Source organism: Vigna unguiculata, chromosome 11, assembly GCF_004118075.2.
Source record: "Vigna unguiculata cultivar IT97K-499-35 chromosome 11, ASM411807v1, whole genome shotgun sequence".
In the NCBI taxonomy this organism is placed as follows: Eukaryota; Viridiplantae; Streptophyta; class Magnoliopsida; order Fabales; family Fabaceae; genus Vigna; species Vigna unguiculata.
Window position 1 is genome coordinate 4528819 of NC_040289.1, and position 12279 is coordinate 4541097.

The following is a 12279-nucleotide window of genomic DNA, read 5'->3' on the forward strand; positions in this document are numbered from 1 at the left end:
GTATATAAATGTTATATTGATATTTTTATGGATGAAATATATTTTTGGTCCCTTAACTTTAGATGAGATTGAAATTAATCATTTCTCGAAACTTTGGACCAATTTAGTCATTTTAATCAATTTTTTGTTAAGTTTTTTTGATGTTCAAACACGTTTCTCAACTAATATTGAAACGAAAATGTGTCAAACGGTGTAAACAACTTCAATGATATCATGAAAAGTGTTTGATACGTCAAATAAATTTAACAAAATTTGATTAAAATGAATAAATTTATGCATTTCTAAAGGTGAGAGACTAAATTGGGCCACCAAATTTTCTAAGAGAGATTAATTTCAATTTTCATTCAAAGTTTAGGAAGCAAAAACATATTTAACCTTATTTTTATTATAATGGATATTTTTAACCAAATTAGGTTTATTTAAATTTATATTTTGTATTAAACTTTATTTTAAACCTATTTTAAATATTATATATATATATATATATATATATATATAAAATTTCTTATATGCGTTTATATTATCTTAGTTAATGTATTTAATTATTTTAACTTTGAATATAAAAGTGAAGGAACCAATACAAATTAATTATCATTAACTAGTGTTCTTACGTGTTAACATTCTCCTTTTAATTGTGTATAACTTCCATGAGACTCTTCATTGTCTGTACTTTTGGATCTTCAACCTCCATTTGGAGCTTGATTTCTTTAAAATCTTTTGACATCTAGACTAGGTCTTAATATGAAGACATATTATTTGATTATAAAAAAAAAACAAATCTCTTATTTTTAATTTTTGAAAAATCAACTAGGTGTAGTTATAGAAAGTCTTAGAAAGCAAAGTTTACAGTTTATTAAGAATGAATATTTTAATTAATTAAATTATAAGGATATAAATAGCAAAACAGACAATTCCTTCTTCATTTATTATAAACTTCAATCTTTGTATTACTTGACTCTTCCTAACCTTGCTCTAAATTTAGGAGATTACCATTCATCCATTTCACTTCCAGAAACCAACTTAAAAGACAACATAAAATATATCAAATCTATTTCATTATAATCTTGATATGAGTAAGTTTTCTCTTTTCTCTTAAATTTTAAGTTCCTTAATTATCGTTCTTGTACATGTCGATTGTAAGAAAAAATGAATGTTTGTTATCTTAGGATTGTAATTACATATTTGGTCTCTGAACAAATGTTTACAATTAAAAGAAAAATTGTCTTAATTTAAATGAAAATTAAATTGGGTTATGATTATCAAGTATGTTGCTCTCATGTGATAAATGGTGAATTTGAATGAATTCTTTGATGTTATTAATATTGAGTAGTATGATGAAATTAACATGGTATTGTTGAATAAGAATTGAATGTATTATGATAATTGAACTTAAATGAAAAAGAAATAAAAGCAAACTCTTTAAGGCACAATTGAGTTGAAATTTTTTTATAAATTTCAATACGCAACCAGGCTTACTCGGGTTAAATCCGTGATGAGTCGGGTTGGCTCACCAACCTGTAGATAAAAGGATCACACACGTATTTTTTATTAAGTTGGGCTTCATGTTAGGTTTTCTTTTAAATAATTTGTATTTTTTTATTTTGGTTTGTATTTGGATTGTATTAAATTTTATTTAGATTTTAATTATAATTATAATTTAGTTTTGACTGAAAAAAAATAAAAAAAAATTGTATTTTTTTTAATTAAGTGAACCCGTGAGCCAACCCCATTTAACTCGCCAACCTGTGGTTGGCCGGGCCGAGTTCGAATTTTTTTGACTCGCTAAAAAGTAAGCTGGATTGGGTTAGTTCACTAAATGATCAACCCGTGATGGGTCGAGCCGGGTCGGGCCAGGTTACCCATTTTGACATCTCTACTTTTAGATATGAAAGTTTTCGAAAGAATAATGATATTTTGATAACTAATTTTTAATAAATTTTTTTTACAACTTAAGTTGATATTTTATAAATAATTTTCTAATAAATGAAAAAAATATAAATAATACTATAAATTATAAGAAAAAAATTGTTAAAATTTAATCCTTAAAAAATATTTTTCTCTTAGAAGAGTAGAAGAATTTTTTTTTCTCTATAGGCTAAAAGTGAATGAAGGTAAAGGCTTGTAATAATGAATATGAAGTCACCAAAAGGAGAATATGATATCATGTTTTCTTGCCACTTGTCATCCACGCATGCCACAAGAAGCCACTAAGTCTCTATACATCATTTGCCATAGTGGGTTGGTGAAGTGACGCACTAAGTTATAATACACTTTTCTAGTTTTGTTCACACCATTCTTTTCTTGCTTTTACACATTAAAAGAAACATTAGTTTACAACTAATATTTGTTATTGTTGGTTTTTTTTTCGTTCCAACCTTAATCATAATGCTATTGTTATCTTAAAATAACGTATTTTCATTACATTTTAATTTAATATAAACATCACCAACACCATATATTTATACATACATATATACACTTTCACCAACACCATAATGTTTTCTCAATATTTAAGCACTTTCCATTCTCACATTCACCTCAACCACTTTCCCATCTCTCTCACTTCATTTTCTGAACACTCTTCACAAAATGTCCTACCACCACAAGACAAAAGCCATGGCAGAGTTCTTGTTGCTGGCAACAGTGATAGTTGGCACTGCCATGGGAGATTCTTCATCAACTGACAAAGATGAATGCGCACAGCAATTGGTAGGGCTAGCAACATGTTTGCCCTATGTTGGAGGTCAAGCACAAGCTCCAGCTACAGATTGTTGCAGTGGTCTCAAGCAAGTTCTGCAGAACAACAAGAAGTGTTTGTGTGTAATCATCAGAGATCGCAATGATCCTGACCTTGGTGGCTTGCAGATTAATGTCACTTTGGCTTTGAATCTCCCCACTGCATGCAATTCCCCTGTCAATGTCTCCAAGTGCCCCGGTAACATTCTGTTTGTAATACTCTAAATTATAGATTTCTAAGTACGAGTTTAAATTCGTATAGTCTGATTTGGAGTGTATACTCCGTGACAGTTTTGTTCTTAAAAAACGTCTTGAAAGGTAAACAGAGTAAGAGGTATTGAAACCGTCTAACGCCTCAACTTTTAAGCGAAGTGAGATTATTAGACGTGGTATGATTGTTTTAAGGTTTTAGATTGAAGGGTTTGTTTGTAGGTAAAGTTGAAAGGGAGAATGAGATAGGTTGTTGATTTAAGGTTTAATTAGTCAGATAATACTCACTCTCATTTAGATGCGTCAGTTTGGTATTTACTTTTAAAAAGGTGTCAATTGAGTCATAACTTTTGAAAAGATGTCTGAATTAAGTCATTTTCAGCAAAAAATTATTACCACCATTAACGATATTAATATTTAAAACGACTTACAAAATTAAGTATTGATATTTATATTAAAATTTAGTGGTAAAAGTCATGAATTAAGTTAACGACTTTAGTATTTTTTTTGTCTAAAAAGAACATGATTAAGATAATTTTTCAAAAGTTGAAACTAGATTTACACATTTATAAAAGCGGGTACCAAACTGACATATCTGAACAAAAGTGAGTACCATCTAACTAATTAAACCTAGATTTAACTTCACTTACTAACAATGTAGGATATAAAATTAGTTTATTGAGTTTAAAAGGATGGTAAGAGATTATGGATTCAACTCCACCTATAATAAATACTATAACTAACATTGCTGAAGAAAAAAAAAAGGTTAAAGTTGATGTTATTTGAAGTTAAAACATATTCGTATTTTATTAGTGTTCATTTCTACTACGAAACCTCTCCAAAAACCATGAAATTCTTACCTCTTATCTCATGTGAAAGTTAATTGTGATTTGTAGAAAAATATATTCTTTTTCTTTTACTTATACTTTTTTTCCTTAAGAAAAGAAATGCTTGTTACCTAATAGTCACTTTTCAATGGAAGCAGAACTCTTGCACATGGACCCCAAATCAAAAGAGGCTCAAGTTTTTTATCAGTTGGAGAAAGGAAAAAATGGCACAAGTCCTGCACCAAGTCCTTCAGGTAATGAAATTGACATCAAACTTTGTTTGCTGGTTAATTAAGAACATGTTTAAATTGTGAGTTTAAATGAGTTAATTTGTATAAAATATGAGTTATTTTTTATATATTGTTGAATTCTTTTATTTCTATTTAGTGTCAACTCAAATTTACACATGAATCTTTATAAATTTTTAAAAAAAATGAAAACGTTATTTTTATATATTAAAAATTAATTTGTATGCGGATTAAAAATATTTCAAGAAAGTAAATTTTTACAGATTAACTTATGTAAAATTAGTTTTAACTTTTTTAAGAATTTTTTTGTTTTCTATTTTTATTTAGAAATAATTTATATGGTTTTTTGATAAGAAGGAAATAAGCATGCAAGTGTGATTATGATGCAGCTGCAGTTGGAGCAAATCCTTCAAGCAACCAAACATCCAGTGCCCCACAGAAGAATGATGCATTCTGCAAAAAAAATGGATTTTTTAGGTTAAATGTTTTGGCTATTGGGCTTCAAGTTTGGGCTTTAACTGGGCTTTTGTGCTAAATTCTTTTCTCTCTTTCATTTCTCTCCCTTTATGTACCATTAATGTTATTATTACTTAATATAAAATATGCCAAGTATGGTGTGATTATTTTTCCCTTCAAATTATTGTACAATTTGTGAGAAAATGTATGGAAAATATGAAATTCATGTGTATGAAAATAATAGTTTTTAATATATATATTTTTCTTATGTTCATATATTTTTTAACTAAATACTTTCAAAAACATTTCTAAAATAATAAAATGAAATTAGTCTTTCCATAATTTACAAATTGGTTTATACATAAAGTAATTTAAACTTATTTATTTTAATTTTTTTTTCTTTTAGAAAATTGTTTCTGGAAAATTTATCTAATGATAAAACTCATTGTAATTGATGCGAGAATATTTATATCGGCACCAACTCCATTTAACAAAACATTTTGTCTAACAGATCTAAAAATATCACTTTAAATATATTCTAAAAACAGTTAATTCTAATTCTGGTACATTAATAATTTTATATGACTTAAAAATTGAAATTAATGACAATTTAAATATATTTACATTTTTTAACACGTGTTAGTTGAATATCTTTACTTCAACATTTTTTATCAGAGTGACTTAGAAAGTTTGAATTATTCCATGTCATCTCAAATTTTCAATTACTTTTAATTAAAATTAAGATAAAATTAATTTTAATGAAAAAGTAATTAAAATTCAAGACAAACTTATAATAATTTATACTATACTAATTATTTAAATAACATTAATTAACAATTAGTTACAAATTTATAAAATGATGAAGTTCAACCAATAAAAATAACATTAATGAATACCAACACCTTGGCCATAAATAACCTAGGAATGACCACTCCATCAATGATCCACTTACTCAACTTCAATTTAGGTCATTGAATTCTCCACCTACTTATTTCTATTGTTAAAATTAATGCTTCTATTTTATTATTTATAACAGTAAAATTAAAAGAAATATTTGCTTTTTGACAACTATTAAATCAGTTCTCAGTACACTAGAATCTTTTATGAATTTGGATTTTTTGGGTTTTATTGGATTATTTCTCTACTGTATTTTTATAATATTCTAATTACTATTAGTTTTGACGTTTTAAAATATATTAAAAAAATATTTAAAACATCAATGTAATGTATTTTTAATATTTTTTAATGTTCAGCACAGAATAGAAAAATAATCAGTAAAAAATTTACATTCGTCTTTTATTTGGATATTGAAAATGTGTTTTTCTTTCTTAATACACTTAGCATTCAGTTATGTTTGTTTTCTCTTTTAATCCCTTAAACTGTGGAAGATTTTTTTTTTCTTTTGTTAAACACAGTTCGTATAATGTCACTGGCATTAATGATATTTAAACTATAATATTCGTCATTAAAAGAGAAATATTATATCAATAAATATATTTTGAGACTAACAAATTTTTATATATACTTTGCATTCACTATTCTACTCTTCAATTTCTCTTTCTTTACAAATACAAAAGATAACTTTTTTAATGACCAAAATACTCCTAATAAAAATATATTGTCAAGCATATAGTGTTAAAAAAATTGTTTTAAATAAGAGGTACTTAAGTTTCTAAATTAGGTTAGACATGCGATAAATGTTTGGTTATATTTGAGGTTTGTTTCGGCTATGTATGGTTTCAAAATTATTTTGGTAGACATGTTCTTGTTGTATTAAATGTGAACTTTGAGTAACATGTGAATATTTGGATCTTGGAAGAAAGATGTATTTCTGGTATAGATTATTGTTTCTGACATGGGTTTAAAATGTGGGTCCATATATAATTCCCTAAAAGTTTCAACCTTAAAATTAAAGGGTTAAGTATATTTTGTTTTTTCAGTAAATTTTAAAATTAGTTAATTTTAAATTTTTAGATTAATTTAATTCTTCATATTTTAAAATATGTAGATTTAATCTTTTTAATAAAATTGTGTTAAGTTTATTTGATATTTTAAACGCTTTTCATAATAATATTTGACTTAACATTAAAATAAAAATATGTCAAATAATATAAATAACTCAAATACAATCATGAAAATATATACAACACATCAAATAAACCTAACAAAATTTGATTAAAAAAACTAAATCCACATATTTCGAAGAATGAAAAACTAAAATGGTCTAAAGTTTCGAAATAAACTAATTCACTACAAGGGACAAAAATATATTTAATCCAAAATTAAAATCCAAATTTTCTAATTTTTTAGTTCAAATAAAGACGTACACAATGAATATTTATTAAAAAAAATTACTAACCTAACATCATTCTTTACAATTCAAGTATTATAATTTATAAATTTTAATCTTTAAACTTGTATTCGTTTTATTATCGTATATTTTTAAAATGTCAGACCTTTTTGTCATGTTTGTAAGCTATTCACCATACCGCCAATTATGTAATTTTGTTTATTTAGTAATATGTAACGTTACTATTATAAATCCCAAATTCATATTCAATTTAAATTTATCTTAGGTTCCATTTCCTACCGTTATAAATACCAATTAAAACAAACTAAATAATTAACTTTTATCTGAAGAAAGATTTCTAACACTGTATTTTCCCTACAGTTTCAAAAAACCCTAAACCCTACATACATTTACAAAAAAATAGTTTCTACTTGTTTCTTTATTTTAGATCTTCATCTATAACAATATATAAAAAAGATTTTCTCTTTTGTGTCCACATTTTAAAATATCAATTTTACCCTTTAAAATAAAATTATTTATTAAATTTTTTAAAATTGATCGTTATTTTTACAAACTTTTTATAAAATCGTCTATCTCTCCTCCTCTCTTTTTTTTATTTATCAACCATTATTCTCTCATCTTTTTTGGTGTATTTCATTTTATTTTCAATAAATATAATTTTATTTTATATATTAACTTAATAACATTATATTATCATCATCTACTAATATAATATTATGACAGTTTCTGTGTGTACGCCAGTGAAGATTAAGTTTGTTTAAATATAAATAGAAATTATTATTTTAAATTTATGAACTAGCTAATTGAACTTATGATTTTTTATTTATTTTTCTTAGAAAGTGCTCACTTAAGGTGAGTTAGTGTGAAAAGTGTTGGCATTAGAGAACCATGGGCAAAGAAAGAAACTTGGAACTGTTAAGCACCGAATGAAGCCCCAATGCATGTGTAACACTTGATATCCACGAATATACCTATTTAGGGTTAGGGTTAGGGTTTATCTGATGATGGAAAAAAGCCATTGGAGTTTGGCAAAAATTGCAGGGAAGTGTCTATTTCTAAAAAATTGTGTGATGGTCCTTCCTCTAACAGACCCAATGCATGTTGATTCCATACTACAGAGATTCATCAATAATGTGTCAGGTTGCAGTGATGCATCATGCATTGGGAACATGAATCACCACATGCAAGGAATTCATCTTAGGATTCTCTTACTCTTTCAACAATTTCTACATTTTCTACTCTATCATTTTAAAATGGATCATCATATTTTTAAATTAAATTTTGATAAATTTTTTTACAACACGAAGTAATTTTAAATTATAAAAATAAAAATTTTTCTTAAAAAATGTTACATCATATTATAAGAAAAAAAGTTATTAAAACTTAGTCGTGAAAAATGTTTTTAAAACTACATTTACGCAGTTAATTCATATATATATATATATATATATATATATATATATATATTATTAATTTATATAAATATTACAATAAATATGACTAATTATATATTTAAGTTATAAAAACGAACATGTATGGATAAGTTATTTAAAAGGATTTTTATGAGAAAAAAATATAATAATAAACTTGACCTTTTATAATTAAAATTCGCTTATACATAAATTACAAATGAAAATTTTGGAAAAATTATATAAAAATAAGTTAACTAAGTCAAATTATTTTTCATTAATAAAGAAATATTTTTTATTTTCTTCGTATCTTTCATTTGTAAGAGCCTTGAAAGTTTTTCCAAACATGCTATTTTAACTTCTCAATTCCTTATTAAGGAGGCTTTAACTTCCACGTAAAAAAAAAAAAAAAAAACTAATTTGCAAGTAACAATAATATATAATAATAGAATATTAAGAAAGTATTTACACCTTCATGATATATAATTTTATTACCATATAAGAAAGAGTTAGTTAAGATTTGGAAAAATATAACTTTCTTCAAATCTTTTAAATAGCCAAAATAATTAATATAATTTATATTTTTGCTCAAGCATACATAATTCTTCACCTTCCCATAACTAAGTTAAGAGATCACTCTTCTTAACTATTTTCATTAATATTAATAACAAATGCATAATAAATATAAGAACATAAATAATTTTTATAATAAATAATTTTATTTAAAGATCTGACTGGTTGTAATACAATTTTAAAAAAGATAATGTTTCAAAAAAAATTAAGAGAACAAATAAGTAAAAAAATAACGAAATTTACATAAATATAATAATTTAAAAATATTTGAAAGAAAAAAAATGCGGTTAATCCAATTATTTTACATAAATAACAATTTGTTTTCTTGAACAAAAGGAAAAAACACCAACTCTTATATCAATTTAACTATTCGAAGAAAAGTATTATGTTTTATTCAACATGAAAAAAATAAGCACATTTATTTAGTATTATTATATATGTCAATTTTTTATGGTGATAAAAAATAAAAAAATAGATCATATATTATCATAATTATTAAAATAAAAATATATTACTAACTTTACAAAAATTAATTATAAAATAAATATTATAATTTTGTCATTAATACTTTTTCATATGATTAATAGTTAATTAAATTTAAAACAGAATAATAACAAAACATAAAGAATAAAATAATAAAATAAATTATATCAACAATAATAAAATTAGTAATAAATTATATATACTTTGAGCGGTTACAAAATAAAAATGATAAGATATAGATTATAAATAAATAAAAAAATAGATTAATACTTATAGTGTTAATAAATTAATAAATATTATACAAAACTGATCAAATAACTATAACTGAATAAGACTCGAATAAATAAAAAATTTGACTATAGGACAATTTGTTTTAAATATTTAACAAGTAATTGGATCAATTTTTTCAAAGCAATAGGCCAATATTTGTAATTTTATTCTTGGGTTTAAAATTGCCCCAAAAGCAAGCACAACACTATATTCATCCCAATACTTTTCAGATTTGACCACCATCAATTTAACCACATTCTTTAATACTTCCTCCCCATCCTTCACATTCTCAATCAACAAACTTTGAATCTTCTAAGCTTGTAAGAAATATAAATTCAAATTGGGATAACTTATGGCAAAATTAAGGTTGTAATATCATAAAAAGGCAATAAAAACCTAAACTATTTTGAGTCCTCTCTCCTTCTTCCTCTGAAGGACAATATTTTTAACATTCACCAACCAAATGACAAGCTTCCAAAAACATGTTGACATTTTAGGACACTTTTGAGCTTCAAGCATGTTGAGTTCCATCGTGTAGGGACATCAAGAGACAACCCACATGATGTAATCAACATCGCCAAATTCTTCAAGACATTGTTTGAATTCTACCATTATAGTCTCTGAACCCCTAACATATTTGATGTTATTTCTAATTTGATCCAAATCATTGCTAAACACTTTTAATCCTTCTTGAACAATCAAATTCAATATGTGTGCACAACAATATATATGAAAGAATTCACCCCCCTCCCAACCCCCACATATCAAACAATTTTGTAGATTAAGTTGAATTCTTAAGGAATTTTGGAGCACATCATTAGCATAAGCATTGTCCAAAGTAATAAAAAATACTTTTTTCTCAAGTCTCAATCTTGCAAAAGTTCATAAACTTTCCTAGACAACTTAAAACCTTTATGTGTGTGTGAAAGGAGGGGGAGAGGGGGGGGGGGTAGGTAGACATGTGGCAAAAGTTTAGAAGCTTACTATTTAATTTTTAATTTAAGTTCACAAAATGGGCAGTTGAAGATATGAAACCCTCAGTATTAATAGATGTCCACAAATCATAAGTGAAAAAATCCCACTAAGAATGGAAACAAGCAAATTCTTAAGCATCATAATTTCTTTAATGTACAATCTCCCAATATCATCTTTCTAGTATAACCATAATTGCATTAGGACACAAGTAGCTTATCCAATTCCTGAGTTCAGGATACTCAACAAATTTATAAGCCAAATTGTGCCTAATAATTAGTTCACACAATAATTCATGGTGTATTGCTTGATCTATTTTATTTTCCTTCAATTTTCCTTGGATATCTAGCATCATTTGACCAACATCTTCACCTTTTTCTTTTATCATATTTCATAACATAACATATTCAAATGAGAAGTTCCATATTTTCTTCCACCACACACAAATATTTTGTTGCAACCATTACACTTTGCTCTTTTTTTCCCATCCTTATCCACCCCATTCCTAGTATAATACCTCTAACAATCAACTATGCTAGCCTTATTTTTTCTATTTTTAGTCTCAACTGCTGTTTTCAATATCATCTTCCTCAATTTCATTTTCACAAAAGGGTATATTAACATCCTTTCATCCATTCTTTCTTATTTTTAAATTCTAATTCAATTTCCTAATACACTTACATCAACAACAAATCAATAACAATACACACATCATCAAGCAATACAAATTCAATATATACAAGTTACAACATCATCAAATCAACAATATATCCTGACTCAACTAAGTGTTTAACTCATATAGAATAAAAATACTTAGAGTGAGAGTTAAAAGAGGTCATCAGTGTGAGTTTAACTTCATGGTTGAACTTACATATGGATGATTTACCTATTATACTATTTTAATTGAGGTATAACCATGGAATGGCGAGGAAAGTCCTTGAAAATAGGAGGTGCATGGTCCTAGAGTCTAATAAATACATTGTGTCTTTTGGAAGTTTTGTTCAGTTAGGATATCTTTGAAAGGTCACTAGTGCAGTTTCATGTTTAGACAACGTCTTATATGCCTCAGTTCTCCCGCAAACGAGGTAGATAGAGACGCGGTGACATTTTTGTGATTTTAAACAACTTTTATGTCTCAGTTTACAAAAGAACCGAGGCCTATGAGTGTTTATGCCTCGGTTATAATTCCAACCGAGGCAGTAATGTTGTCAAAAAATTTCAACCTTCCCGTTTTTTTGAAATTCAAAAATAATGACGCAATTTTATGCCTCGGGTCCCACTCAACCGAGGCCTATTCAGGTTTATGCCTCGGTTTCGAATTAACCGAGGCAGTAAACCCAATTAGGTTTAAAAACCCCAAATCGCAACACTGTTCTTGCATCTTATTCATTCGAAAAAAAAGGGCAGCCGCTGGTTCAGAGAATCCAGGTCGCGCCACCACTGATTTTGCTCCTCCATCACGATGACTCCATGATTGTCCTCTTCATCTTTGAGAAGAGACTCCGTGAGCGCTGCGAAACCCAGCGAGGGTTTCACCGGGAGAGTGAGAGGGTGAGGGAGATTGGGGATTTGGTACGACGCAGAATCGAAGAGAAAGGCTTCGGGGGGGGGGGGGTTAATGGCCTGGATCATGCACACGTCGAAGATGGATATAGGGTTGAAGACGAGCCTCTGGATTTGAAGAGTCTTGGACAAGTCCTTGCTCCAGGTGAAGAGGATATCGGGGATGAAGACATTGGGATGAGACTATTTCAGGACAGCTTCATTCTGAGGCTGGATGAAGT

At 26.9% G+C, this 12279-nt stretch overlaps 1 protein-coding gene across 1 annotated transcript; it reads left to right on the forward strand.

The window, feature by feature from the left end:
* The first annotated feature begins 2505 nt into the window (after positions 1-2505).
* Positions 2506-4658, forward strand: LOC114169022 (protein YLS3-like). The gene is made up of 3 exons (XM_028054031.1): positions 2506-2935; positions 3932-4027; positions 4411-4658. The coding sequence occupies exons 1-3, from the start codon at positions 2590-2592 to the stop codon at positions 4554-4556; spliced, it is 588 nt and encodes a 195-aa protein (XP_027909832.1). The 5' UTR covers positions 2506-2589; the 3' UTR covers positions 4557-4658.
* The last annotated feature ends 7621 nt before the right edge of the window (positions 4659-12279 follow it).

Excerpts from the sequence above, each read along its gene's own strand:
- LOC114169022 (XM_028054031.1), top strand. The coding sequence starts at position 2,590 with ATGTCCTACCACCACAAGACAAAAGCCATGGCAGAGTTCTTGTTGCTG. Across the intron at positions 2,936-3,931 it reads CAATGTCTCCAAGTGCCCCG|AACTCTTGCACATGGACCCC; the intron begins GTAACATTCTGT and ends CAATGGAAGCAG. Across the intron at positions 4,028-4,410 it reads TCCTGCACCAAGTCCTTCAG|CTGCAGTTGGAGCAAATCCT; the intron begins GTAATGAAATTG and ends ATTATGATGCAG.